Source organism: Aspergillus ruber, assembly GCF_000600275.1.
Source record: "Aspergillus ruber CBS 135680 unplaced genomic scaffold scaffold00007, whole genome shotgun sequence".
Taxonomy (NCBI): Eukaryota; Fungi; Ascomycota; class Eurotiomycetes; order Eurotiales; family Aspergillaceae; genus Aspergillus; species Aspergillus ruber.
In genome coordinates, this window is record NW_024467303.1 from 492,976 (window position 1) to 519,824 (window position 26,849).

Here is a 26,849-nt window from a genome sequence, read left to right on the forward strand (position 1 = left end):
CTACCCAATCCATAGCCCCGATATCATCTGCTCTCGGCACCGGAATCCGCAGAACTTCCTGTTGGATCATAACTTGCTATTTGACTTGCTTGTCAATATGCTGGAGGGGTATGTCTTACTTTCCTGAATACAAGACTTTGCACAACTGGTGTTCTCAGAAACCACACTGCTGGATGTACTTCAGCGACCATGGCACGCCAATGGGATGACAAAATCAGCACGGCTACGGTTGCTATACCTTCAGATAGTACCATTTCACCTCCCTTTTCTCCTCCATCCGCCACTCTAACAACGGTACGCAGGGTAAACAAAGATGGCACATTTGTCTACATAAAATACCACTTTCTAGCAAACAATGGCGAAAAACAACTCTCGGCCGACGAAGCCCTCCGATTTGGCGGCCAACACCTAGACTTCTCAAACCACGACTTCTGGCAAACAACTAAAAGGGCGGGTAGGTATCTTGGACGGCGCATGTGCAAATTATGAAGCCGGAGGCAGATCCGAGGGAATTGGGTTTCGACCCGCTCGATGTTACGAATGTTTGGCCGAAGAAGCTGTTTCCAGTGCGTACCCTATTTCTATTCCGAAGTATATAGGGTTATGGCTAATTGGTTCGAATATAGCTGCACGAACTTGGCAAGCAGAATCTGAACAAGACCCCCGAAAATTACCATCGAGATGTTGAACAAGCCGCCTTTTCATCAGGAAGCATGGTCACTGGAATCGAAGACAGCCCTGGTCCCCTCCTGAAATTCCGGATGTTCTTTTACAGCGACGCACAGTACCACAGAATCGGTGTAAACCTACACCAAGTCCAAGGTACCTACCCGTCCCTCACCACCTCCACAGTTAAAATAGCATAGCACTGGCGCAGTCGCTAACTGATGTGAAAGAACAGTAAACTGCCCCTTCATGTCCGGCTCCTATTCCTCCCTGAACTTCGACGGCTTACTCCGCGTCGATCTAAACCACGCCATGAACCCCAATACACACTAAACAGCTTCGCAAACAAATCCCGCCCATACACAGCAGAATGTCCCTACGTGCTAGGCGACAACATCGTCTCTCGCAAATCACACTTCTACCATGAAAGTAAAGCATCTGAGTACGAGCAGTCGCGCTAGCTTTGTAGACGAGTTACGGATACGAATGCCGCGCAAGGAAGGTGAAGGGGACTGCTGGTGTGGGGAAAAAGAAGAAGCTTTTGCTGACGGATGGGGAGGTGCTTATGGGGACTTGTCCTAAGGAGCCGGTTTATGCTGTTGTTGATTGGATGTAGTGGAATGTGGTGGGTTGTGTTGGTTGTATATCGACTTGCCCTTGGTTGGGTTTAGTATCTGTAATGATTTTAAATGCATTTCTATTTCATGTACAAATCACTCTATGCATATCTACGGAAGGAAGTCTGTATACTCCTTCCCTAACAACTCCCTAACCACATCCTCCTTCAGCTCCTCAATCCCAAACGAGAAATGCACCCACTTCCTCTTTCCTTCCCTTCTAAGCTGCTGCACCCGTTGCTGCACCGTCCTCGCGGTACGCATCGCCTCCTGGTACCGCTCTAGCTCCTTTGCGCGGCGATACTTAACGCGTTCTACTTCCACGTCCCATGAGGTGTCACTACCACTGTCATCGTCATCGGTCTCAATTCCCCTTATACGGGACAGCGATGATGATGGGGTTGGCGGTGCGTGAATGGAGGATGCTAGTGACCGGAAGGCAGGTGGTTGATACGGCTGTTGTTGTTGTTGCTGCTGTTGCGGCCGAATCGCCGTCGCTGTCGGTGGGTTATCGGCATCACGAGTATGAAGTCCAAGAATCTCAGCATCATCAATATGCGGCAACCAACCAGGTCCCAACCGAATCCATTCAATATCTCTCCATGCTCCATTCCACTCGGGCCCCGTGTGATATACCTCGCCATCGGGACCGTGGCCGGTCCAACTCAGCGCTGGAATCCAGTCACCACAACCTTCGAGATCAAGCCATTTTAGGCAATAAGTAGCATGCGATAGTTTGCGCAGGATACCCGACGCTTCGGCCCAATTGTTCTCCATGGTGGAGTATGTGTCTGTGCCGCTGTAGGAAAAGGTGAGCGATCGGTGTGTGGGGTGGCGGATGCGAGCATTGATCGCATTGGGCGTAAGAGTTGGAACGGGCCAGTGGCCTAGTGACAGATGAGTGAGAATCGATAGACGGGAAAGAAGCTTGAGTAGGGATTTCCAGTTCGCAGCGGATGGATGCGGATGCGCTAGAGAGAGAAATCGGAGGTTCTCAAATCGGCAGCCATGTTCAAAGGACTTGGGTATGGCTGATGCTTCTTCCTCGTACTCCTCTTCCCACGATGCTGGGACAACTTCTTTTGATTTGCGCGGTAAGTCCACAGCGCTAGGCGACAGGAATAGCTCATTATTCAACTCCTTAAATCCCATCCACCGTCCCAGTGCACCACCAAAATCCAGTCGCGATATACCATCCAACTCAGAACCTTGGTAATCCTCATCATTCTTATCGACAGAAATCAACGGCTTCAACCCACGAACCAAGCCCCCCAGCGGCTGATCCTTCCCGTACACCGAAATATAACTCAACAGCAACACTTTAACGTGAGTAGGCAGCATAGCCAGAAACTGTCCGTCGTACGCCACATGCCATGCCCAGTGCTGGGCCATGGCCTTGAGAGTCATATGCAATAGGCCATTTTTCGGGGGGAACGTTGCCCCCGGGAGGCGCTCTAGTCGATAGATGACTCGCTCGGTTTGTGCGGTGGTATCAATATCCTCTTGCTCGGAATTTTCGTTGGTAATTTGATTATTTCCTAATAACCAGCTCTCCGGTGGCGGAGGTCCCGGGGTTCTTCTCAGTCGTCCAACGCCGACGCGGCGCGCATTGGGGCGGGGGCGCGGAGGCGGAGTTACAGGGAGTTCGAGGAGGTTTCGTAAGGAGGGATGAACGGATCGAGGAGCGACGAAGCTGGAGGGACTGGTGCGATCATCAGAGCTGGATACTTGCGTGCGGCGGAGATGGTCGATCAGGTCGTTAACGGATGGCTGGGCGCTTGAGGATGATTGGAACCTGTCACTTCGAGAACTGGAACTGAGGAGCGTGTGGTGCGGAGTGCCGACAGGCTTTGTGAAGAGAAAATCATGTCGTTTTTTGGGCATAGATGCTGGGTGTTGTAAAAAAGGTTGGTGGGAGAATGCGAGTTGCGGGGATGAAATACCCGGGATTGCTAAGTTCAGATACAGTCATTTGCCTCCGGCATAGCCACAACCATACGAAACAGAATAATAATAATAATATATACACACTTATGGATGTTATACAATGCTCTCGCTTATTTAATAATACACTGTGGTTCTGAATCCTGCTCAGGGACCTCTCAAATATCCCGAACCCATGAATCGTCCTTCATCTTACCCTCACGCTTAGGACCTTCTTGGATCCATGTCTCCACAAGACCTTCCTTGGGATCCTCGTCTGGCAGCCCTCTAGTCCGCCGGACATCTAATACAAGATCTCTAATCTTTTTGGTGACTTCCCTGCGCAGCTCGACTGCTTCATCGCCATACAGTAGTTCCTCGTTCAAGACTCCGAGCGGCAGATCACGAGCTGAGGGCGAGCTCTTCTCAACCTTCTCCTTGAGTTCCTTCCATCGTCTTCTGTACTCGCCAAAAACAATATCCGTGTCAACCTTACACCCGAATGTGACGCTGATGTTCTTTCCCACTCGGGGCAGGAATCGAGGGAATTTGCGGCTTTCGTGCATAACCTGATCCAATCCCTCCAACCATATGGGCACAACATCCGGGCATTCGCTGGCTTCTAGGATAAGTCGTGCAACACCCCACTTGAAATAGCGCATCGTCTTATGCGGTGCCTGATGGATCTTGCCCTCCGGGAAGATATGAAGCCACGCATGCGAATTGCAGGAATAAGCGGAGGGCGCCAGATGCGAATCCTGACCGTTCGTCGTATAGGCAGTAGGGAGGTCTGAGAATGGGTCGACGCAAACGTTCTGTATGCTCCAGTCCTGTCGTTCGGGCTTAGCGCGGTGGGAGTCAACCGGGAAAGGTCCGTTGGACAGCAATCGAATTGCCTGGGTCACGGCAGGCTGTGAAAGACCACCGAAAGGCGAGTGCACAAGTCGATGGGTAGGTAGCACTTGGCCCATTGTGAAGAACAATGCCAACGGTCTGCACATGTCATAATATATATCGTCAGCCAACTCTCACATCACGGGATAAGAGCAGATAAAAGGCTTTAGCCGTACCGGCCCTGGTAGCAGATATCATGACTCCCAAAAGACCACCTCATGTTCGTCGCCGGGAATCTCATATGGTATCGCATGGGCAGAACTCCCCACATAATCGGATCATCCATTCTATCGCAAGTTACCGGTCAGCATCCGTTCTTGTAGACATGCTTTTCGATCGACCGTCGACGTACGTACACGCTCGTGTGATTAGAAACTATCCAGTAGAAAGTCAATTAGCCATTATCCCCAACGTGGTACGCAGAGACCTACCAGTGAGCAGCCCCCTTGACCTCTGAGCCGGATCCTTCCTCGACTCAACAAGCTCCAAAAACGACTCCAAGCCATGGACCTCGGGGTGGCTCAACCCATACAGAAACCCGCGACACAGCGCACTCACGCCGAGCATGGTAGTAGAGGACAGCAGCTTCCATGGCAGAGAAGGGCATTCTGCCGTTGCTGCACCGGAATCCCCATCGCTGGACATGGCGGCTGCTAGAGAGATCCCATTAATAGATCAGTAATAATAATACAGAAGAATAAGAAGGTAGGGGGAAAAGAATGAAGTTGAACCTCCGAATTTCTTTCTGCTCCCCGGATCGGCAGGCGTGGGACATACAGAGCTGTGATTGGTCCGCTGCATGACGCCGCCTTTTTTTCGCCGTTGACTGCGGTTAAGCAAATAATCCCCGACTTCAATCTTCTGCTTTTGTCACCAGTTGCCAATTCTCCGAACAAGCAGAGAACAATGTTCAAGCCTACATCGGCCCTCTTCTCGGGTCTTCTCTGGTAAGTCTGCTTTGCCGTGACTTTACTATTCCCCCATAATGAATGAGCGCGGTAGTCCCGCACACTCCACTCCACCGTCCATAGCAACAAAAGAAAACGAACAAGGGCCTAACCAGACTCTCGAATACAGGAAGACCCCATGGCGTATCTCGCAACCCCAGAAAGCCCGCCAGCGTAAGCGCTTACGCTCTGTCGACCGCGTCGTCGATACCCTCAGCGCCGCCCTGCAACGGAACGGCCAGAGCACGAAGGCTGTTGAGCGGTGGTACGCTGAGATGCCCCGGGAGGAGGAAATGGTGCCTAAGGACAAGTACACCATCTTTGACAAGAAGGAGAAGACGTACCGAAAGGGACTTCACAGTATGTGTCTTGGTATTATGGTCTTGCGGGGAGATGCTGACGAAGTGTGCGCTAGAACTGCCTAAGTGGACACGAGTGAGCCAGCGAGTTAACCCTCCGGGTTTCTAAACGTGTTATTGATTACAACCTTTGATTGCTGGGCGAAAAGCGGCTACTGTCGTATTTACAAATGCATATAGAACTTCTTTGTACGATACATCACAAAACACACTGGCCGGGGATACTGGCTAGAAAAGATTATAGGAAGGATATCCGGAGTTATTGGCAGTCGGGAATTTAACTTATTCACAACGTTTTATTAACCCTGAGTTTATCTCAATACACGATTCGACATCTTCAAAACGAACTTGATGGTGCTACTGTTTAACTTGACAAATGTGGTAAAGATAGGACACAACAGAAACGTCCCGACATTCCATCGAAGCAGAATTGGTTGAACAAAAAAAAATGGCGATAACGATATGGCAGACATGAAAGCCATGGATATCTCAACCATTACTCCCATACATCTGTTCCCATCCCAATAACCATATCCATATCGACACAATAACACAATCCCCTCTCTCAACCAGGTGCATTCCCTTTCTCGGAAGCCTTGGTTATAGCCTTTTGGCAGAGTCGGCCCATACCTAAGGCAATCTCCTTCGCTCGCGTCCGGTTCACCCTGCCGTCAAAGACCATCTTCCGAACCCGATAACCACGACGCACCTGCTGCCAGTCGCTCAGCGTCTCGTGCCAGCCCGTACCACCTTCGTAGTATGCGTCTTTCTGGCAACTTGACATTCCGAATCCTTGTGGTGGTTTTCTAAGTATCCAGCTCGCCGGGTCGATCTGCCCGTCAGGGGGTTCGTCGACTGAGTCGTCGAATAGTTCCACAGCCCTGACCACGTCTCTCATCCCAGACGCCCTTCTCTGGCGATTGATAGCAAGTCTCCACGAGTCAATCCGGGGCGTATAAGCTTTCTTGTGGGGGACTATCGGATACTTCGGCTTGGCTTCCCAGCGCGGAGCTGGATACGGCACGTTGAATCTTGGATCTCCCAATTGGCGTTTTTTGTCAACCGGAACTCGTGAAACTGGGTCAATAACCATCCATGTCTTTCTATTCAGCCAATGGTTGGCGAGTAGCGGGAAATGGAATGGCCTTCGTCCCGGGGTAAGTTGATCAAAGTGCCATTCAAGCTTTCGGTCCAGATTGTCCATCCATCTAATTTCCCAATTGTTCAATTTATGCAACGGAAGTGGGCGCCCTTTTGGTCTGAATCGACGAGGTCTCTTCTCGGAATACTTTCCGTTTGCATCCTTTGTTCCAGATTTTACCTGCTTCGCCGGCAATTGAAGAGGATCATCGCAGAAAGATGAGGAATGGTGCCTCCGAATAACCGCATCTATGGAAGGAAATAGATATTGCGCTCCCTGTTGGGCCGGCATTATGCTCCCGTTACACTCGTCTAAAGCGTCTAAAGGCACCCGCCCTGGAGGTTGACGTTGTCTGAGGCTCGAGATCCATTGGCTATTTTCGTTAGACAAGTGGCGCGCAATCTTTGCCCCTTGCGATCGATCCAACGATCCAAATGGTGCACTATTCTCAGATGCATAACTTCGCAACAATTCAGATGCTGGAGTGCCTGGTGGTTCTTGGAATCCGTGACAGCTATGCTTCATTTGGTTGGATGCCTGCAGCTGCATTCGAGCCGACCAAACTTGATATTTGCGGGAATACCGCATCTTGCGGAGTGTAGAGTTAGTCTTGCATGAGGTGCTCGAGGGTTGACACTGCCGTTGCGGATATAAATCGACCGTCAGAAGACATGGGAGAGAGACGCTCTGTGGTAACCTGCTCTCGACTATAGGTGCGTTCATGAACGGGATGCCCTTTCTGTGAGTTCGACTTGGCTGTTGAAGAGACCAAAATGGCCTGGTCTGATCAATTGGTAAGTGTGGACCGTTGACCAGTTTGCCGGGAAAGCTGTTGCGAAAGGCCTCGAAGGAGTGTCGTCTATCAATGGAGTCTGCGGAAAGGAACTGGTGTCGGGATTTTTTCAATCTATCTCGATATCCTTTTGTTCTCCCATGGTACGTGCGGGGTGCGTAGTATTTCTGAGAGAATGGGAAAGCGTCTGTCATAGCGGTCCGTTGGCGGTCTTTCGAGATCCGCTTATGCCGTTCTGGGGGAGGGCCACGGTTCCAGATCGTATCCGCGGTTGTGTGCTCCTTGCTCCTAAACCATTTTGGTACCCATCGCAGGAAACTCCTGTTTTGGCGATACTCCTCGTGTGCTGTTTGTCCCGGATCCCACCACACCCAACGATAATCAGCCCTAGTCGTTTTCCAAGTCGTCCACTCGCAGATCTTCCTCCAACACTTCCGGAACACGTTCTTGGCCGCCTCGTGCTTCTTTAATGGTACCCAACCATACCATGCCCTTGCGTACCGAGTATTAACCCTTTTCCCCTTCTTGAGCACGTTATTCCGAGTAAACCGCCGAAAACACCGACCTATCTTCCAGAACAGGACGCCAAGGACGAAGATACAAACGGTGCCAGCAAAGAGTTGTAAGAAAACTTTCTTGCTGATGTATTTTGTGACGGGGACGGGTATTCCTGGCGTTTCTTTCGGGGGTCGAGGAGGCGAAGGGTAGTGGTAATGTTGTCGTGGAAGGACCGGTGCCATCAGTCGAAGGATCATCTGTGTGGCCATATGGTCCTTCTGGTAACAATATGAGAGTAAGATGGTGAATTTCTGCTCATAGTGTCGAGTTTCTTCTTTCGTATCTAGCGGGGAAAACTTTTTGCTTGGGGATAGTCTGCAGGGAAGGAGGAAGCAGTCGCTGTTGCCGTTTTTGTCGTTGTCGGAGTAGCCGCAACCCTTGACCCCAGCCCGGGTTTCTCCCTATCTCTTCTATCTGGGAGACAAAAAACTTAGTCGCTGATTTGTAGAATGACTTAGTTTTTTTCACCTCCAAAACTGTTCGACTCTGGTCACCGCATCAATGGGCTACACAACGCCCAAAAAACATACACTCGATCAAAAAGCAACATCAATTATCCCATTGCTCAACAGAAGGAATCATTCATCCTTTACTTGGTATTTACTTCATCATGCCAGATGGGACATAATGTGCTATTGATCCATCATGGCGAACCAACCAAAGCCAGTATCTTCTCTTACAGCTGTAGCATAATCGTCATCATCGGATTCTATAGGCAACTAATCCTATTGGCCTCGCAGTCATGCCAGCTTAGTTCGCAATCTAGAAGTCGCCAGCACGCAGCGACGCTGTCGATCTGTGCTATGGCTGGATAAGCACGGAAAAATAATATAGAGATACTGAGTCTCATCTACCAGAGAGCAGATCACTTTGCCTTATCAATCACCTCGAGTAATCTGCAATAATGGCACTTCAGACGTTCAACTTTCCTGGTTTTGGGTCTGTGTTGACTGCAGTTTCAATATCAGTGTGTAAAGATGATCGCATTCTCTATGCTGAGCTGTTGGTTAACGTACGTTACTTGCAGGTAATATCATATGTCCTAGGACGGGCCATCTACAATGTCTACCTCCATCCGCTCAGCAGATACCCTGGTCCACGGCTCGCGGCTATATCCAGCTTGTATTACATCTACTGGACAAACAACGGGCAGCTACATATTAAACTCAAGAACCTGCATGATCAATATGGCGACGTCGTCCGAATCGAGCCCTCCTCACTCGTATACAGGAGCGCACAGCCATGGAAAGATATCTACGGGCACCGAAAATCTTTTGTCAAAGATGACAAGTTCTTCATCCCGAGTCCTAACGGTCCGAACATCCAAACAACACTCGACGATGTAGGGCATGCGAGGCAGAGGCGTCTGTTATCGCACGCATTTTCCAAAAGAGCGTTGCGAGAGCAAAAATCGATTATCCAGTTGTACATTGACATGTTTATGGAAAGGCTTCATCAGGAAGTCGCATCACACCGCGAGACGGTCGACATACCCAGGTGGATTACTTACACGAACTTTGATACCATTGGTGACTTGGCATTCGGGGAGTCGTTCGATTGCCTCCGTAATAACGACTATCATCCGTGGTTAACAATTCTTTTTGACAGTATCCGAGTCGCAACGTTCATGAGAACTGTTTTGATTTATCCACTGTGCGCATTCCTGATAACCTGGATTATCCCTAAAAGTATGAACGAAAAAAGTGATCAGCACTACCAAATGAGCAAGGACAAAGTCAACCGCCGTCTTGCGACCAAGACCAACAGACTGGATTTTACCTCGTGCATTTTAAGATATAACGAGAAAGAGATGACATGCCAGGAAATCGAATCGAACGCAGCTTTACTCATCATCGCTGGGAGCGAAACGACAAGCACTGCGCTCTCGGGATGTATCTATTATCTCCTAACACACCCCGACGTATATCATCGGCTAGTAAATGAAATCAGAGAGGCCTTTTGCACACAAGCCGACATCACTATCTTGTCTTCTGCAAAGGTCTCGTTACTATACTGTGTCCTGGAGGAGACACTCCGTTTGTATTCACCAGTCCCGGGTAAAATTCCCCGACGAGTTCACAAGGGTGATGCCATTATCGACGGCAATTTTGTCCCGGAAGGGGTATAAAGCCTCCAAAGCTCACTGTCGCTTCCTCATTAGCGTACTAACAAACTTCAGATATCTGTATCAGTAGCTTATTACTCTGCCCTCCGAGCAAGCTCCAACTTCGCGGAAGCTGAATCCTTCATCCCGGAACGTTGGCTGGATAATAAAGATCCCAGACTCGCGTTCTATAACCGAGATGCATTCCAACTATTTTCCTATGGACCTCGGAACTGTATTGGGAAGAAGTAAGCTGAACCCGAGGCTATGTTACAGACCTAGCCACATCAGTCTCACGTGACTATGCGGGAAGTTAAGGCAGAATCATTGGGTTACAAGAAATGATGAGAATGCAGGAAGGAACAGGGATTCCAGCTGATAACCTAAAAGATCAGTCACGTGATCCCCTACCATTTGTCGGAATATAGAGGTTCCTTACCGAACAATACCAACTGATGCCTGATTGATGCCTCGCTGATATCATATGGCGCAAAGCAGCGTATTTACTCTGCTATTACTGCTTTTGAAACCGCACAATCGCTTAGTATACTCTATAAGGTATTTACTGTCTTATATAGGATCCTAGATAGCACACTTTTGCAAGAATTAGAGACGTCAACCATATACGCTTGATACGTACTTTCAACCCTGACTAAGCCACATTTCCGACACCATTTATCTACCATAAATGGTATACGGAATGGTATACGCTACCATCTATCTACCCTAGATGGTATACGGAATGGTATACGCTACCATCTATCTACCCTAGATGGTATACGGAATGGTAGGAGAGCAAAGGATATATAAGGACACTCATTCATGCACTTAGTTTAGTTCTCCGCAATCAATCTAGTTAATCAAGCATTGGTTACCTTCTAGTTTCTGACTCATCCACACTTAACCAACAACCCAGCATACGTGCTCGGTTGGCCTTGTTTCTCTATTCGTTACCTTTACCGATTCTACCTGTTGACTACCTTACGGAGCCTGGAGGGGGCGAGATACCTTCGACGTGATATACAGAGGACCTGGATGGTCATTGAGCATATGAGTGCTTGGAAGACACTTAGGGTAAGTGTCCTGTCTCGAAATACAACTAACTAGAACCCTAGGTATGATACGAGGGAAGCCAGGTTGTGACAGGCCAGTGCTGTTGTGTAGCTAACCTCTTTAGCATGGTTTACGCCGAAACGCGCGTTTTTCTGGCGAAAGTTTTGTGGAACTTCGACATGGAATTCAGGGACGAGTGTCGTGACTGGTCGAACCAACATTCATATACTTTTTGGCAGAAGACGCCGTTGATGGTGACATTGAGGCCGGTGATGCGCTAAGAACGGACTGGACATGGGTTTGTATAGGATGATCACAGAAAAGAAAGAAATGCATAAAAGGGTAACAAGAATGCCATACAAACGGAGAAAAAACAGCAAGAATAGCAAAAGGGAAAGAAAAAAAAAATGGCCCCAATCGCGACTCGAACGCGAGACCTCTTCGAGGTCAGATTTGTTAACCCGAACGAAGAATCATACCACTAGACCATCGGGGCTAATTCGATTACGAAATCTGATGTGGGGATCGGGTTTGTGGTATATAAATACTATTGCTATTGTTTATTGTCGTTCCATGGTACAACCCAATGTTTTTTCTTGTTCTCTCGCTCAAATTTTACGGAATATTCTAGCCCATGTAGATGTCTAAAACAGCTGGATCAAGCATCACGGAGTCTTTTGTGTAGACGCATATTTAACTGATCGTCGAGGATCATGAACCATGATCCACAGATAGATATAATTTCATAAACCGTCTTCGAGTCATTACATACCCGAGATGCTTTATTTACAGTGGCTATGATCAGTGCCCACTTCACACGGTATCATAGTTCCAACCACCCGAATATCATCAGAGTCCGAGTAAATCCTCTCTCCTTTCTAACTCGCCCACAAGCCCCTCAAGCCCCTAGCGGCGGCGGCATACCCGCTCCCTTACCCAGATAAAACGGGGCTCTTCGCCTACTCCCCTGGGCTTGCCGGCGGAGTTCTCGTTCACGAGCGCGCACGCGTCGACTGTGTTTCTGACTTGCCCGGCGCTGCTTTTTGCGCTGGTTTTGGGCTTCGAGGGTCTCGGGATCGGGGCGGGTTAAGAGGTTCTTGAGCCAGGCGAACATTTTATGCCGTTTGTTTCAGAGTTTTATTTGGCGTTAGATGTGAGTAATCAATATGGTGATTTCCAAATTATCCAAGAAATGACCTGAGAAAAAAATTAATGCATTAGTCAAGAGGTAACTATGTATTAACGGACATTCTTATTTCAGTTGTGCACCAAAAAATGTCTCGGAATAACTATTCAACGAATGGAAGATGATCAACTAAGTAACAATGGAGGTGAAAGTTATTCACACCAAGCTTGAGGACATTTCCATGCTTCTGTCACTTACGGATAGATCACGGAAATAAAGGACTCATTTTCTTTATGATAACCATGGGAGCCCTAGTAGAACATCTGACATTCACCGCTATCTCTTTTAATTTAACTTCGAACCTGCAACTCTCCTCTTGAGCAGCAGGAAGAGTTCTCTCTGGCTCTCTGGTATTCTTCTGCAGTCACTATCTTTTTTCTTTTTTCTTTTCTTTTTTTTTTTTTTTTTTTTCCCCTCATCTTCTGCAAGAAGCTTTTCCAATAGTGTTCCAGCACTTTACAGTACGCATGACTATGACTACATGTGCCACTGTGCCCAGCTCGATAACAAAGTTGAATGATTAGATCTTAGTACTCAACGTTTAGCTCCCTTCCTTCAAAGTTTGCTACTCTTAGTGAGACTAATCGACGGACCTCAAGAATCTGCAGCCAAATGCCCAGCTGTGAGAGCGGCACACTTGGACGAGAACGTGGAGGCTATCTCCCTCATCGAGAGGATCTAACCGCGGACTGGTGCTCTATCTGCAAGGACCAGAAAGTAACCGTACATATCATATACCTGGATCAAACGATCACCTATCTATATGTTTGGCATTAAGGTTCATATCCAGGACAGGCTAACAGACATCCGTCTTGGATACGAAAGCATTGGTCTTTTCCACCAAAAAAAATGGGCGGTCATAACGCACATACGAATACTGCATGATAGGTGTAAAACCTCGATCCGCAAACCTGTCCATTTTGCGACTCCGCAATCCACGAGTGGCCCTAATGCTCGGTTTGGTAAGATTATGGTGGATACATCGAAACGACTATCTAAGCTTTCCAATGGCCATGAACGCATCTCAAACGGGAAACCTTGCGACTGTCAATGGCTTCAAACAATTACACACCCTCCGTCACAGATAGCTTCACGGCGTGAGCGACAGACGTTCTGAATTACTCTTAACATGAACAGTAATACAGTTCAACGGTTACCAAACCTCCCAAGATGAGCACCTGATGGCGTTCAGGGGGGAATCTGGTATAACTCTGACATTAGCCAATGTCCCTTGAGAATCAGACATCGTTGGAATTGCCTGGGAGAAGCAAATTAAGATTACATATGCGAATAAGCCGGCTTCTACCCATTGAAAGAATAAATACAACTTTTACTCTACCAAAGCTTTCAGGATTGTAGTCAGGGAAGCCAGAGGGATGGAAGCCATGGCGATTGATTTTGTTTTTTGGAATTCCAGGAGTTATCTACTGTCTCTTAGGTTCAGTAGATAGAATCAATGAAATGTAGAGTGATTTTCATTCTCTATAGTCTGCTCATATTGTTGATTCCAGCTGTAATCATGTCATTCCATTCACTGTGTTGACAATTCAACTGGGGGTGAAGGGAAAACAGAGGCAGCGGGTTTCTTTCTCTTGACAGCCTCCTACCCCCAACTACAATCAGCGAGCCAAGCGATTCTGAGTCAAAGGGAGAATTTCAGTATACTTCTTAAGAAATTATCAGACTGTTGTTCTTGGGAAAACTGACTAGTAGCTCTAGGGTCGGAGTTACTTTCGTTATTTCTGCTCTTCGAAAGGCCAGTCGTTCCCCGTCAATTCTCAGTCTTCTTCTCTCCTACTTCCAGTATCGAGAGAGAGGACAAATTCTGCTCATTCCCAACCTCGACCTCAACACTGTGAGTGGCTGCATCCAGTTGGCTTTAGGTGCCCGGTACCTCCGTGCTGACCAGCAGGTCTTCGGTGCGGAAGTGCAATATTTGGAGACACTGCTTTCTCTATTTTTACAGCCTCATCGTGCCATTTCTTCTTTACACTAACATAATGTCGCTCCTCGACTGTCCGAACGAAGTCCTCATTCTCATTGCTGAGGCACGCACTCCCTCCCAATTTGACATAAACGCTCTCACTCAGACCTGTCGTCGTTTTTATCGACTTTTCAATTCCATATTATATACCTGCGATGCCGAACACCACAACGGATCAGCCTTGTATTGGGCTGCTACGAGGGGAATGAAAACAACAGCCGAGAAGTCCATTCAGTCCGGGGCAACGCTATCAAAGAAGTCGGACTACTCTCACCCCAATATCCTGGGTTATATGATGGGCGAAGCGGAAGACGAAAACTTTCTTCATCCAAAAAGGACTGAGCAGCCAATATCACGGGCGGCAAGGGCGGGATACCAGGAAATTGTTGAGCTACTTATCAATCATGGTGTTGACCCGAACTACCGCAACGCAGCGGGTGGAACTCCTCTCGTTCTCGCCATTCAACGTGGTCATCTCGACCTGGTTCGTTTTCTGCTTGCGAACGGTGCCGATCCGCTCTTAGAGTGCGCATGGGGTCAGTTTCCGATCTTGCACTCGGTATACAGAGGGCATGTGGAGATCTTAAAGGTGCTGCTTGACCATTTGGAGCAGAGTTATCCGGTAGAAGCAAAGGATCAGATGCAGCAAGCTCTTGCAGCAGCGGCTGGCCGGTACGACAGGATTGAAATCATTCCAATTCTTCTCGCCCGGGGTGCCGACATCAACTGCCAAGCTAGCCGCCTTCGCCCCCTCGACCTCCTCCCCTTATGTCGCGCCGTGAACAGCCGTAATCTGGATATGGTAAAATTTCTCCTTGAAAACGGCGCTAATCCCAACATTGTTGGTTCGGATGGCGAAGGCCCTTTGTCTGAGGCTTCTGGGACGAATAACATTCAACTGCTTCGGTTCCTTGTTGATTACGGTGTTAACATGAGTCGGTGTGGCGGTGCGGCGTTGTGGTGGGCGGTGCGCAACTTCAACCAAGAGATGGTTCGGTTCTTGCTAGACTCAGGGGCTCCTATGGCGTACCAGCGCGAGGGGGTGTCCATCCTTAGTTGTGCGTATATTGAGGGTGATGAAGAGATAATTGGAATCCTACGCAAGAGTCAAAACTGAAGCACTGTTTAGTGGTTTCTGGCAAAGGGTGTTAGGGCGAAGGGTTCGTTTTCTTATGATGCTGTGTAATGATATGATAAGCTGTACATGTCCTGGTGTGGGTGACAAAATACCTAGGCGCTGTTAATTTTCTGAAAATACCTACAGAGCCTATCATGCTCACCAATTATCCATGATAGCTACAGAACGTATTCAGGTACCTGGTAGTCGGCGACCAGCTTGGTTTGTCTCTCATAAAGCGTATCTCAAGCCTAGAAAGACATACCAAAGCAATACGTATGGAGAAAAAACAACAACAACAACAACAACAACAACGAGCAAGCCTTCTAGCGTGGCAAAGTTTTGGATGGTGCGTAATCAGAAACACAAAACGGCAGAGGGTCATCACCACTTTTCAACAAAGTACTTTTCGGTACATGTCACGCGAGAAAGTAGCGCATTCGATCCTGCGTACGCCTTGCGGTAAGCATTGGATGGCTTGGTCCGGCCGAAATCATGTTGGTATCGAGTAATGCACGGAGCTATGCACATCCAGGAGCCAGCGGATCGCATGTACAGAGCATAGGTCCAGATATCATACGAGTCAATCGATTGAAAGCAGCTTCACGGTCCAATTATAGACCACTACTGTTAAGCTCAAAATACCACAAAAAGCCAGGGAATCCAACGTGATCAATGACAAAAAGCGGAAGACATGCGAGCCGCCCCTTTCGGAGTAAGAGCGTAATGCCCAGAATCATCCGGAACTTTTGCAGGCAGTTGCATTCCAGCCGAGTGCATACGCAAAGTGATAAAACAACAACATTTCATCACTTCATTTTTACTTTTTCTGACCGTGAATGTGCTCGTGCAGCAAACGTAATAGTAGCAAGGGCCGTTTCGCCCGTATCGGGAAACCGGGATATTCACCGCCACAATTTGGCGTCCGGAACCTCCATCAAGCCACATGTGACTTGATGGAGCGTTCACCGAGCCAATAAGAGAGCTGCTGCTTGGCATTGTTGTCGGTCGTTTTTGTGTTGCAGCAGTAACACATTACAGTGCGTTGCATGACAGGAGGAAGGGACAAGAAAAAAGATGATAAATTACAAACCCTGAAATAAACAGAGATAATCACAAACAGTTGGATGTACCGAAGTTTCACCGTGTAGAGGTTGAAAATATAATCACAGTCGTGGCCATATGCACGCTGCCGAACTTGGAGCGTCTCCATTCAACAATAGCTCTAGACGTTGTGGGGAGGCTGTCTACTAGCTTGCCGATGTAGAAGCATGATTGATAGCATTTTGAGCTCAGAGTGAACGTCTAAATCAACGAAAAGTCATCAAATCCAGTAAGCCTATCGTACACTAGCGGCACATGGCTGACATTGATTCGAGACTCGAAATGTCGTAAGGCAAATATGGTCCCTGTACAATTTATTGATTTAATGCTGACGATCCTAGATAGATTGACAGGTAACCTTTTCCCTCAACTCCGGGCGAGCGGATATGCACGTCCTTCCATGTGGAAAGCGCGTCAAAGAACATAGCAGATCTGCTCAATGGAAGTTCCTGAAAATGGAAAAAGAGTGCGAGCATGTGTTGACAGACCTCGCAATACCAGCCCTGATTGGAAAGAGAAAAGAGGAACCAAGGCAACAGTAATCGAGACAGTACAAAGAACAATAGAATGTGAAGATGTGGTGGAGATGATGTTGAATCTGCAGATCAGTTGAGGCTGAAGTGGATGCGGCGGTGGAGGTCTTTGTGGCTAATGTGGCTAGTACGGTGTGGCGAAGTACGTCGGTGTGGCTTGTCGGTTATGCCGGCCCTTCTCGTTGCTGTTGTTCATTCCCCCTGGCTTTTCTTACAGATACGCTAAGATGCGCTAGGAACTTGCTGGGAAGAGTGTCGAGCGGCTTTTGCGCCCTGGCTTTTGATTTACAAGATGGGTCACTGTCTGACCGCCAAGGATGGATTGGATCTTCCGGTGCTAGACCCCTACGAATGTGCAGGCCGCCGTCTATCGTCACGCGTATTCATTTACATGGGTTCCCCAATGTATCTTGCAGGCTACCTTTTTATTGCGGTAGCCTGGAGCTACTGCTTTGGTTTGCTGCTCGATAACTCAGCTGTTTGAGCAGGGGCAAAGTGGTTTTCAAGTAGCAGATCTCAAAGCGCAGAACTCAATCGCCCTAACTAATGCATGATAGTTAGAAGCAGGGGCCATCGACGTGGATGTTCGAAGAACTCATGGACCCCCTGGCCTCCGTCACATTGATCCCACACTCTGAAAGGAAAGTGGATTTGTCCGGGAAGAGGCAAAGGACAGACCAATTTGATAAGCGCTGGAAAAAAATATTACAGCCTAAGGCTTCCGCATTCCCCGTTTACTTGTGGTTCGTCGGGTTAGTATTGCCGATTATATTCTCTGTAGCAATCAGCGATCTCGCTTATCTACCTATGTGGAGATGTCGCGCCATGTGGACCGAGATTAAGGTTCCAAACTCCAAATGCCGGCCGTGATCTGATGTATCAATATGCATGGTTCCCTAGATTTCCTGGAACTCGGTTCCTGCAATGGCCTCCAAACATGGCTAATTCCATGCAGCTCGCCGCGTTGACGTGTATGGAAAAAGAAAAACGGCGCAGCAAACTAAAATCAGAATGCCGGTATTACGCTCCGGCCACCGATGTCGCCTTGCTGATGTTGCTTCCCGTGATACAGTGCAGTATGGTTGATATGCATCAAGCAACACTAGCGGCGTATTTCCGGCAGCACTAGGGATCCTTTTACTGACCTTTATCTCGATCATTGAGAAGTTATTGATTTTTAGGATACTAGTGGTGGCAAAATGTTCATGTTCCATGCAGTTGTTTTCTTTGTTGATGAGTTGGAGTGCGGACGTACAGTTGCAACGCTTGCATGGCATAAGAGATTGAGTTTGTATCCGAAGATATAAAGGCTTCCCGGATCCCGTCAAGATTTACTTCAAGCTTATCCCAAACTCAGATCTCCTGATATCATCGTCTATCATTTCTGTTACCTCGCCCACTCAACGCTAATAATTTCTACTGGCATTATTTTTCTCCTTTAATCCAACACACTTCGTTATAATTTCGTGGGCAATCAACTTATTGCTTTTACGCTTTTATCAAAACCAATAACCAAAACGAATACCCACAATGGTATCAACCAACGGTGTCAACGGAAGCTCCAGCCAAGAGTATGGCATGACTTTCGAAATCACTCCACCAACCGCCGTCCGCCCCGGTACTCCTTTCACCCTTCCCGTTATTGTAGCCATCCAATCTGGAAACCCAGGAAATGGTACTGAACAATTGGCTGCCAATGTGTCTTTGAAGAGCGAATCCGGTGCAACTGTCTCAGGTCTAGCAGGCCCTCTTACCTCTAGTGTGCGCAGCCGCAACGGGAACACCACTAGCGGATACGCGAGGTTCAGCTCTCTTACTATCTCGCAGCCTGGGAAGTACAAATTGCGAGTTATGTTGGGGGCTGCTTCGCAGAACGGAGTGATGACCAAGGAATTTATTGACTCGGGGGTTATTGCCGTTGATGGAGAGGCACCGGCGTCTCAGAGGCCTAGTATGTTATACAGCCCTGGTACTCGGTTCAAAGTGGCTTGGGTAACTAACGGAATTTTAGCTGCAGCACAGGTATCCAAGCTCCGAAGCCTGACGGCGGAGAACATCGACATAACAGACGTGGAAATTGCGGCGTGGCAGCAGGCTTAATTTGAATCTGTTTTGCTTCTCTTTTCTGCTGTTGGATTTCAGTGCATTGGCGTTGGTTCTGCTCTGTCCACGGTTTACCAAGAGCTGCATTTTTTGAAGACCGGAGTGCTTTTTGGGGGGTTTGGGGTTTTTCTAATTCTGACTATGGGGTAATTCAAAGAGGAATGAGGGTATACTGTGGGGATTATGTTTATTTTGTGACTGGTCGTGATGAGATTTTTTGGGAGGGGAGTTTTGCGAGTGGTTCTTATCTATGCAGTGCTTTGGTGATCAAGTGACTATTTCTATCTTATTGTTCTCTCTCTTTCCCTATTTCACCCACACTGTGTTAGACAGCTATAAAAACTACACCTACTTCCTTTTTACAGCAAATTCTTCCTATATTTCCCAATATTTGCGAAAAGATAGCTTACAATACCCGCCCTCAATGGGGCATATACTTTTGCAATAAGGATACTGAGATGTCTGCCATATTCCATCCACCTCCGACTGAAGAAGTATTTCTGCAGCCGGTAGGAAATATACGTCTCGATTGAAACACTCATCGGCTCATGCACTCCGAATGCAAACGCTCCCCGACATAGCTTCGTTTGGTAAGGCCGCCACTCTGTCAGCGTATTGATGCGTTGGCTAGTGCTGCTGAAGAATTGTCTGTGGCAACTAGATTGTATTTTTGTTCTTCTTATTTTCCTTTATTTTTATTTTGAATTCTTTACGTCTTTAATTTGGAGATTGAAATTGGTTGGGTGAAAGCGTACTCTGCATGCGTAGGCTTCAAGGATATATATTAACGCTCAGCGGAAATTAGCCCCATACCTCCGATGGACCGATAATATGTCGCAACATGCCTGACGCGGAGAAAGGTACCGCGAAACTAATTCAAATTCCCGAATTTACAAGATATAATCTACAAAGCAGTTTCTACAGCAAAATCCGTGTCATGATGGATACCTAGGTGTGAGATAAGGCTTGTACGATTGTAGAAATATAGTAGTAACTCGTAATTCGTAATCTGTATGAACAGAGATCCATCAACTAGATACATAATCTTGCAATCGTATTAACAAAGGAAATATTTGACGACCGAAAATGGTTGTAACACATGTCAGCCCTCGGAAATATCCGTATATGCAGGATACGCGACTGTGGTGGATATTGACCAGTGAGGCCAAACAGCGGGAAAAGAGCCGCATGCAGTGCATTGGACTGCTATCGTTGGTCGCGTCAGGTATCAACAGTGTTGACGCGGGCAGATGTACAATTGTCAATTGTCATCCGGAAACTTGGATTCGACTGGTCGATGAAAGCCCAATGCCAAGTGTTTGTAGGAAATATTAGCTTTTCTTGAATATGTCGAACTTTGTGTGTCGCGTGATCGGGATGAGGATAGCACAGCACACGCTCAGCCCTCGTTTCCGTGGCTGCCGTGGTGACGGAGACGCTCGACGCCACCACGAACGGTATCGCGCAGACTGAATCCTCCGAACAGCCAGTCATTTGAGTGACGACCGTAGTGGTTCACGGTGCCGTTGTAGCGGCGGTAGTCGCTACTTGTCTTTCTGGTGTGCTTCCGAGAGTGAGAGTCGGAGCGGGAAAGACTGCTGAAGGAGGAGCGGGGAGACATCTGGACGGGACTGGCGGATCGTTGAGCCATGACTGGGAGGTTGACCAGAGTAGTGCTAGTGGAGAGGTCGCTAGGAGCGGGAGATTTGGGCCGTGTAAGGTGAGTGTGGTTTTGATTTGCGTTGATTGAAGTACGAGAGAGAGAGAGACCGCGTTTCGTGTTATTCTGTTGCTTGGAAGACTGGGTCTTGTTCATAGCTTGAGAGATTGTAAGATAGTGAGAGAAAGCAAGGAGGACAGTGGGATCACCCAGGTATTTATGTTTCTTACGAATTCTCCTCGGGGATAGCCTTACACCCCGCCTATCAAAACAAGTCAGCCTATCAGCGTCCGTGCTTCTGCGCTAAAATGCGTAGTGAGCCTGGGGCATGGAAGCCTAGACGCCCACCAGCCAATCAAACGCCGCCAGCAAGTGCCAGGGACCCGTCAGTGGAGCTGATTGTGCCGCTAGCGGTGAAAAAGTGGGGAAAGACGCCCGTTCTGCCCTGTAGGGCAGACTCTTGGCCAATTAGGGTCTGTTTACCAGCCAAAGAGCCTCAAATTCACCGCTGCCTGCTGTCCGTCCGCAGACTGTGCAGGTTAATGTGTTTGTACTCCGCACGGCAATGGGACAATCATGTTTGTCTGTGTGTTCAGTCAATTCAGCAATCAAGTAGTATAGTCCGTATGACTCACCTGCTACTTGTCTCGAACTTTGTATAGAGGTGTTCATGTACTCATACTTGCACTCGTCCTGCACTCTGAGTAGCGAATGATACGTCACACTGTCCCGTCTGATATTCAAGATCGTCTGGATGGATAGTCCTTATTGGACCATGCCAGAGGATTTCCTTCTATCGTCATTCGAGAATCGGAACTGCTTTGCCGGTTGGCCCCATCGGACCGGATTTTGATTTTTCCTCGGAATTGCCCGAAATTACTCCGCGGAGTTCTCCTACATGGACTGTCTACTGTGGAGGATTTGTTTGTTGTGAATACCTGTATATGGAGAAGTATAGTGATCATGGTACGCGCAGAGCACAAGTCATGGTACATTCCTTTACGTCCATGGCACAGTCAGATCCCCACGTTTCTATTTCTTCTGCCACGACTCCAGCATGACTGCTCCTCCCGTAGGGCTGATGATCTCCATCTTATCTCATCACAGGCAGCCAAGTTCCTGATACATTCTATCTTTAGCTCTGCACTGTTTCTATTTCGGTCATTTCTCAACCTGCTAACCGATTTAGCCATCATAGACGTTCCAAACCAAGAAACCAACTCCGACTTGTATGCCTCTCTTTTCTGCCACGAAGGCTGACCGGTGACAGCAGACGAGCACGTAACCCGGCTCCCGAGTACGTCCAGGGGAAGAAAATAACGCCTGTTTCGCGAACGGCCTCTGCCCCTCGAGAAGGGGGCATATTGCAGGCTAATCCACTTATGCTTCCGCTGCTTGCGAAGCTTTTTCCTACAGGGAAGGCAGGAGTTGGCAAGTGCCCCACCGCGCTTTATCTGAATGAAGAAATAACCGTGTCTTTCAGAGAAATACCAGGCCATACCAGCGAAGTGCACACCTCCATGGCGCCCGGAATCCATCAACTCGAACCCGTCGCGGCAGATAGCACTCCCGTTCGATTTACGCAAGGGCCGAAGTCCACTCTCCGACAAGTCAGGCCAGTACCTCCTACGGGACATATTTCCTGGCGTTTTTCTGGTCCTTTGGATACCATGTTTGGTACCTATTCTATCAGCCTTGTCTTCGAGTCCCATCTACCTCCACCTCTCCCATTGTCACAGAAAGTCGCCGGACTACCATGCCGCATCACATATAATTTCAATGGCCTTGGACCGGAAGCGCCAATAGATTGCCTTGTCGACTGAGTGTTGAAATAACTCCTGGAAGTGTTTACCGATATCGAGAAGGAGGTACGGGTTCGATGTTCGACGAGTTACGGTCATGGTTTGCCAATGCAGAAATGCCAACCACGCAGCTACAGTGCTGGGGTAATTTGGTGGTAATCGTATTGGAAGGTCCTACCGACCTGGCATTGATACAGTATAGGACTAGTGTATGCGGATGCTTCCAGATGAACGAGGAGTCATCGTGTTGATCGCGAGATCCTTTCTGTCTTTGGCAGTGAAAGTCCCATTCTAGGCCAATCGGACAATACAGAATATGCCGTTTTGCGACCAGAGGTGATGCTAAGCTCTGGCCAGGATTCAAAGCTGCACGTGTCGTCTGATGTTTTAGTTCAGGACCGTACAGGGGACAAATACATGATCGTTTCCAGCAATGGCTTCCCTCATGGAACTGCCGTGTACCAACCCGACAACGACGGTCAGTGTTGGAAGGGCCACAGCATATATTCCCAACACAGCCCTTGCACTGCTCAAACTTGACGACGGCAAAGAATTTACCTACAAGTTATTCTAGCACACCATTGTTCCGGGTCTTTCAACTCGTCTCAAGAATCTTGCAAGAGGAAATTCCGTCTGCCGACTCTGATATATTTTAGACACCTTTTTCACAGGTTACATGGAGGGGCAACGAGGCCCTCTGTGAAACCCACGTCCCCTAAAGTGACCCATATAGTCAGAGCAATGGATGAAATGCAGATGGGACTACATGGGAAAGGGCTCATCGACATGTGGCCGATGTCGTGGCTCCCCTACGGTCTACGAAGGGGGTTATCGTGGTTGGCTTCTTCTGGTACGCCCCAAGGCGGGGCGTTTTGTCGACTGGGCACTGTCTGTTGCTCCTGATGAATTGATTGGCCAGGGACTAAGTTTGGTCTAAGTGGTGGATTTGCTCTGTATATTTGTTGGCTGCGTTGAGTTAGGATTGCTTGAATTACTGCTTGACCCTTTACCTCTGCTAACCATATCTTTTAGCGAGATATTCGACTGTCCTGTGACTTGGTGCTTTAATTTAGCACCTATCTCTCGATTATTGTCTAAGACTAACCTGTCTTTGTAGTGATCTCGATTTAGCTTATCAGGGTTGAGCAACAGGTTCGAGACAGTGCTGCCAATCAAGAGTAGGATAGGATAAACCACTTAAATAATTAGCAAGCATTCAACCAGTCCATCATAAGGGCTCGTGAACTTCAGTGATCAGCAAGAATAATGCAGGTAAGACGTGGCGGATCCTGTTTTCCCAGCAATACGAGGTGCCCAACCCGGCGCACAAATCACAGCACTTTGCTAGTGCTGGCTTCTGTTGGTTAGATCCAGAGAATAGTAAGATGATATTTGCCCAGAAACTCCTTTCTAATAACAATAGCCCGTAGACCCTTGAGCTCAACCATCCTACGTCACCCTGTGATAGATCTGCTTGGCCAAGAAACTCAGCCATGTCTGCAGTATACAAAGCCGTGCCCCTTCGTATTTAGATATGTGCCAAGCATACTCTCATCTGAAGATATGCGAAGGTATATATAAAGGTAAATGCTCAATGCGATTTTCTACTCAAATACACACGAATCACCACAAACATGTCGTGGATGCGCACCCTCCTCCCGCTCTCTCTTGCGCTCAGCGCATATGCTACGAATCATTCCCGTGCTGACGGTAACATAACCTGGGGCCCCTGCGAGACCGAGATTGAAGCAGGCGCTACGATCCCCTTGCAGTGTGGCAACATTACCGTACCCCTGGACTATACGGACACAAAATCAGACGCAACTCTCGATGTCCAGGTGCTCAAGGTGCCCACCGACAAAACACCGAAGAAGGGCAGTATCATATTTAATTTTGGTGGGCCGGGGCTCGAGGCGAGGACTACTTTGGCACAGGCGGCTGAGTTGTTGCAAACGTATGGTCAAGCCCTGGGTTCCTTTGTGTGATGTGTTGCTGATGGATACTAGGTTGACTGGCGGACACTATGATCTTATCGCAAACGATCCACGGTTAGCCCTCTCTATACATACACCGATATCGTATCTAATAAATCTACAGAGGAACAGCCAACACCCTCACCTTCTCCTGCTACGAAAACGACACCATCCGTCTTTCCAGCTTCGACCAAGCCCGTTTCGAGGAATTCGCCGGTCCAGCGGATAAAATGGCACTGGGTAGGCTGTGGGCCAGTGCATCATTGGTCACTCAGGCTTGCCACGAACATGCGGAATCGAAGGAGAGGGGGGAGTTGATCGGGACAGCATTTACCGCGAGAGATATCATGCAGATTGTTGATGCGGTAGAGGATGATGGGTTGTTAAGGTTTTGGGGTAAGTGCGTTCAGACTCTTTAATGTGTATGAGATTGATGGAGTTGTATTTTCTAGGGTTGTCGTATGGAACGGTGTTGGGGTCAACTCTTGCAGTGATGTTTCCGGACAGGATCGACAGGATTGTTATTGATGGAGTCATGAATCCGCATGAATATTACAACTCCTAGTATGTCTTTGCCTCACCGAGGTCCATAAGACAAACTAACAAATCCACAGTGACGTAGAAGTCATAGCAGACACAGACGCAGCATTCGCCCAATTCATCAAAGAATGCATCAACGCCCCAGAAAAATGCACCCTAGCCACCCACAACTCAACAGCTACGTCCCTCGAGAAATCAATCTATCAACTCCTCGACACTCTCAAATACCAGCCGATCGCATATGAAGGAACAATAATTGACTATGGCAGCATCATAACGATTATCCGCACAACCCTCAACACCCCGGCCTCCTGGCCGACCCTCTCCGCGGCCTTGGACTCATTGCTCTCCCGAAATTTGACACAGTTCCTCGCTATTCAGGCTTCTATGAATTCACCATACGCTAGTGCGAACATGAACGAAGCCGTTTACGGGATCCATTGCGCGGATAAGAAACCCGGGAAACATACCTTTAATGAAGTGTTGCCCACCGTCTCCACTTTGAGTAATCAAAGTGCCCTCATGGGCCAGGTTGGTAACCCTCTTTCTATGCTTGCTACCCAATGGAAATTAGAGGCCAAGGAGCGGTACACGGGAGACTTTAGAGCTAAAACAAAGCATCCCATGCTTGTTATCGGTAACACATATGACCCTACGACGCCGTTGAGGTCTGCGAGGAATATCAGTGAGAGCTTTGAGGGGAGTATTGTGTTGGAGCATGGTGGATACGGTGTGAGTTACTCCTCTTTCTATTTCTGAGCCTCTGGCTATAGTGGTCTTGAAACTGACCAATATAGCACTGCACTCTCCAACACGGCTCTGTATGCACAGGAAAAGCCATCCAGAATTACTTCAACGATGGGACTTTGCCGAAGGCTGGAACATTTTGTGAGGCGGCGTATCCACCGTTTGCGAATATGTCATGGAACGACCTACTGCCAAAACTTGGCTCGAATAAGACGGCAAATTGAGTCTGCAAAGGTTGACTGCGAGCTCAACGGGGTGCTATGGATTTTGGTCGTTTTTTCTAAAACGGAAGAGATTGTTTTGGGGAGAGCGAGAGGACTTTTCATTAAGGATGTGGAGGGAATAATTGTTGATATCTGAGTGGTAGCTGCATATATATATCATGATAATACTGGGATGATTCTCTTTTTTAGGGGGGAGTTGTGAATGTATAACATGACGACTTGAAGTTCCATGGATCCAAACCAACATCATATAGATAGACATCAAGTTTTGTACTTCTCAATATTTGTATGAAAGACATATGTGGTCGCTTACCAAGATAGAAAGAGGCAGATGTAAACTTGCTCTTCTCTATTTATCTCCCCGTATCCGCCTATTTTCCCCCTCGTACATACATGGCCATCACTTATTTATAGATATTCATGGTGTGTTCTCACTCCATTATCATTATCCAGGCCAACGTTACACTGTGATGGCGGTAACTACCGGTTAATGCATCAATATGCAATCAAACTCTGACACATGACGGCCTTTGAGCAGGGTACTGGGCTATTTTTTCGAGGCTTAGCAAATTAATGCCTCTACGTGTTTCCAACTTCCTCGTCATGATAGCACGCCGGGCCCTTTGCTACTATTATTTCATAGCCAACATGTCGCATGGAGGACGAAAACCAGCTAAACGATGTTATTTGCATCCAGCATTCCATGATGGTGTAGGGATGGTGGCGGGCAGCGTGACACGTACTGCACCAGCCCCAAGTGATGACAAGGGACTCATAATGGCCACCCAGGTTCTGTTCGAGCCGCTCCTGCCTCTGAATTC

The 26,849-nt window shown here is 48.0% G+C and overlaps 13 protein-coding genes and 1 non-coding gene across 14 annotated transcripts; 7 read left to right on the forward strand and 7 right to left on the reverse strand.

Annotated features, from left to right (window-relative positions):
- Positions 1–97: 97 nt before the first annotated feature.
- EURHEDRAFT_401269 (heme-dependent catalase) lies at positions 98–999 on the forward strand (the record flags this gene model as incomplete). The annotated part of the gene is made up of 5 exons (XM_040780067.1): positions 98–108; positions 159–454; positions 502–566; positions 627–822; positions 902–999. 5 exons carry the CDS (start codon positions 98–100, stop codon positions 997–999), a joined length of 666 nt encoding a protein of 221 aa, XP_040640533.1.
- Positions 1,000–1,291: 292 nt separating this feature from the next.
- On the reverse strand, positions 1,292–3,230 carry EURHEDRAFT_410637 (uncharacterized protein). The gene has a single exon (XM_040781407.1). The coding sequence runs from the start codon at positions 3,165–3,167 to the stop codon at positions 1,395–1,397; it is 1,773 nt and encodes a 590-aa protein (XP_040640534.1). The 5' UTR covers positions 3,168–3,230; the 3' UTR covers positions 1,292–1,394.
- Positions 3,231–3,385: 155 nt separating this feature from the next.
- On the reverse strand, positions 3,386–4,745 carry EURHEDRAFT_452146 (tafazzin; the record flags this gene model as incomplete). The annotated part of the gene is made up of 4 exons (XM_040784009.1): positions 3,386–4,199; positions 4,277–4,387; positions 4,457–4,475; positions 4,532–4,745. 4 exons carry the CDS (start codon positions 4,743–4,745, stop codon positions 3,386–3,388), a joined length of 1,158 nt encoding a protein of 385 aa, XP_040640535.1.
- Positions 4,746–4,959: 214 nt separating this feature from the next.
- On the forward strand, positions 4,960–5,739 carry EURHEDRAFT_410641 (mitochondrial 54S ribosomal protein mL60). The gene is made up of 3 exons (XM_040781408.1): positions 4,960–5,047; positions 5,178–5,407; positions 5,463–5,739. Exons 1-3 carry the CDS (start codon positions 5,007–5,009, stop codon positions 5,513–5,515), a joined length of 324 nt encoding a protein of 107 aa, XP_040640536.1. The 5' UTR covers positions 4,960–5,006; the 3' UTR covers positions 5,516–5,739.
- Positions 5,740–5,995: 256 nt separating this feature from the next.
- Positions 5,996–6,649, reverse strand: EURHEDRAFT_429874 (uncharacterized protein; the record flags this gene model as incomplete). The annotated part of the gene is made up of 1 exon (XM_040783401.1): positions 5,996–6,649. A coding segment is annotated over one exon (654 nt), but the record flags the coding sequence as incomplete, so codon positions are not given.
- A 918-nt stretch (positions 6,650–7,567) lies between these two features.
- Positions 7,568–8,080, reverse strand: EURHEDRAFT_422721 (uncharacterized protein; the record flags this gene model as incomplete). The annotated part of the gene is made up of 1 exon (XM_040783359.1): positions 7,568–8,080. A coding segment is annotated over one exon (513 nt), but the record flags the coding sequence as incomplete, so codon positions are not given.
- Positions 8,081–8,802: 722 nt separating this feature from the next.
- Positions 8,803–11,593, forward strand: EURHEDRAFT_529680 (cytochrome P450; the record flags this gene model as incomplete). Its single annotated transcript, XM_040787118.1, has 4 exons — positions 8,803–8,865; positions 8,899–10,020; positions 10,078–10,250; positions 11,180–11,593. The coding sequence occupies 4 exons, from the start codon at positions 8,803–8,805 to the stop codon at positions 11,334–11,336; spliced, it is 1,515 nt and encodes a 504-aa protein (XP_040640539.1). The 3' UTR covers positions 11,337–11,593.
- On the reverse strand, positions 11,465–11,551 carry EURHEDRAFT_t59. Its single transcript has one exon. It is a non-coding gene; the product is annotated as a tRNA-Pro (tRNA).
- A 2,648-nt stretch (positions 11,594–14,241) lies between the features above and the next one.
- EURHEDRAFT_423715 (uncharacterized protein) lies at positions 14,242–14,466 on the forward strand (the record flags this gene model as incomplete). Its single annotated transcript, XM_040783366.1, has 1 exon — positions 14,242–14,466. A coding segment is annotated over one exon (225 nt), but the record flags the coding sequence as incomplete, so codon positions are not given.
- A 54-nt stretch (positions 14,467–14,520) lies between these two features.
- On the forward strand, positions 14,521–14,823 carry EURHEDRAFT_452071 (ankyrin repeat domain-containing protein; the record flags this gene model as incomplete). The annotated part of the gene is made up of 1 exon (XM_040784002.1): positions 14,521–14,823. A coding segment is annotated over one exon (303 nt), but the record flags the coding sequence as incomplete, so codon positions are not given.
- A 3,061-nt stretch (positions 14,824–17,884) lies between these two features.
- EURHEDRAFT_341087 (uncharacterized protein) lies at positions 17,885–18,550 on the reverse strand. Its single transcript, XM_040778402.1, has one exon. It carries the CDS (start codon positions 18,254–18,256, stop codon positions 17,921–17,923), a length of 336 nt encoding a protein of 111 aa, XP_040640542.1. The 5' UTR covers positions 18,257–18,550; the 3' UTR covers positions 17,885–17,920.
- On the forward strand, positions 18,122–19,434 carry EURHEDRAFT_410650 (uncharacterized protein). Its single transcript, XM_040781409.1, has 2 exons — positions 18,122–18,930; positions 18,991–19,434. Exons 1-2 carry the CDS (start codon positions 18,510–18,512, stop codon positions 19,077–19,079), a joined length of 510 nt encoding a protein of 169 aa, XP_040640543.1. The 5' UTR covers positions 18,122–18,509; the 3' UTR covers positions 19,080–19,434.
- Positions 19,435–20,052: 618 nt separating this feature from the next.
- Positions 20,053–20,907, reverse strand: EURHEDRAFT_410651 (uncharacterized protein). The gene has a single exon (XM_040781410.1). The coding sequence runs from the start codon at positions 20,896–20,898 to the stop codon at positions 20,482–20,484; it is 417 nt and encodes a 138-aa protein (XP_040640544.1). The 5' UTR covers positions 20,899–20,907; the 3' UTR covers positions 20,053–20,481.
- A 3,144-nt stretch (positions 20,908–24,051) lies between these two features.
- Positions 24,052–26,244, forward strand: EURHEDRAFT_410653 (alpha/beta-hydrolase). Its single transcript, XM_040781411.1, has 6 exons — positions 24,052–24,498; positions 24,551–24,592; positions 24,642–24,913; positions 24,970–25,081; positions 25,132–25,789; positions 25,855–26,244. The coding sequence occupies exons 1-6, from the start codon at positions 24,179–24,181 to the stop codon at positions 26,026–26,028; spliced, it is 1,578 nt and encodes a 525-aa protein (XP_040640545.1). The 5' UTR covers positions 24,052–24,178; the 3' UTR covers positions 26,029–26,244.
- The last annotated feature ends 605 nt before the right edge of the window (positions 26,245–26,849 follow it).

Excerpts from the sequence above, each read along its gene's own strand:
- EURHEDRAFT_410637 (XM_040781407.1), bottom strand. The coding sequence starts at position 3,167 with ATGCCCAAAAAACGACATGATTTTCTCTTCACAAAGCCTGTCGGCACT.
- EURHEDRAFT_410641 (XM_040781408.1), top strand. The coding sequence starts at position 5,007 with ATGTTCAAGCCTACATCGGCCCTCTTCTCGGGTCTTCTCTG. Across the intron at positions 5,048-5,177 it reads CTCTTCTCGGGTCTTCTCTG|GAAGACCCCATGGCGTATCT; the intron begins GTAAGTCTGCTT and ends TCTCGAATACAG. Across the intron at positions 5,408-5,462 it reads GTACCGAAAGGGACTTCACA|AACTGCCTAAGTGGACACGA; the intron begins GTATGTGTCTTG and ends AGTGTGCGCTAG.
- EURHEDRAFT_341087 (XM_040778402.1), bottom strand. The coding sequence starts at position 18,256 with ATGCCATGCAAGCGTTGCAACTGTACGTCCGCACTCCAACTCATCAAC.
- EURHEDRAFT_410650 (XM_040781409.1), top strand. The coding sequence starts at position 18,510 with ATGGTATCAACCAACGGTGTCAACGGAAGCTCCAGCCAAGAGTATGGC. Across the intron at positions 18,931-18,990 it reads ACCGGCGTCTCAGAGGCCTA|CTGCAGCACAGGTATCCAAG; the intron begins GTATGTTATACA and ends ACGGAATTTTAG.
- EURHEDRAFT_410651 (XM_040781410.1), bottom strand. The coding sequence starts at position 20,898 with ATGAACAAGACCCAGTCTTCCAAGCAACAGAATAACACGAAACGCGGT.
- EURHEDRAFT_410653 (XM_040781411.1), top strand. The coding sequence starts at position 24,179 with ATGTCGTGGATGCGCACCCTCCTCCCGCTCTCTCTTGCGCTCAGCGCA. Across the intron at positions 25,082-25,131 it reads CATGAATATTACAACTCCTA|TGACGTAGAAGTCATAGCAG; the intron begins GTATGTCTTTGC and ends ACAAATCCACAG. Across the intron at positions 25,790-25,854 it reads TGGAGCATGGTGGATACGGT|CACTGCACTCTCCAACACGG; the intron begins GTGAGTTACTCC and ends TGACCAATATAG.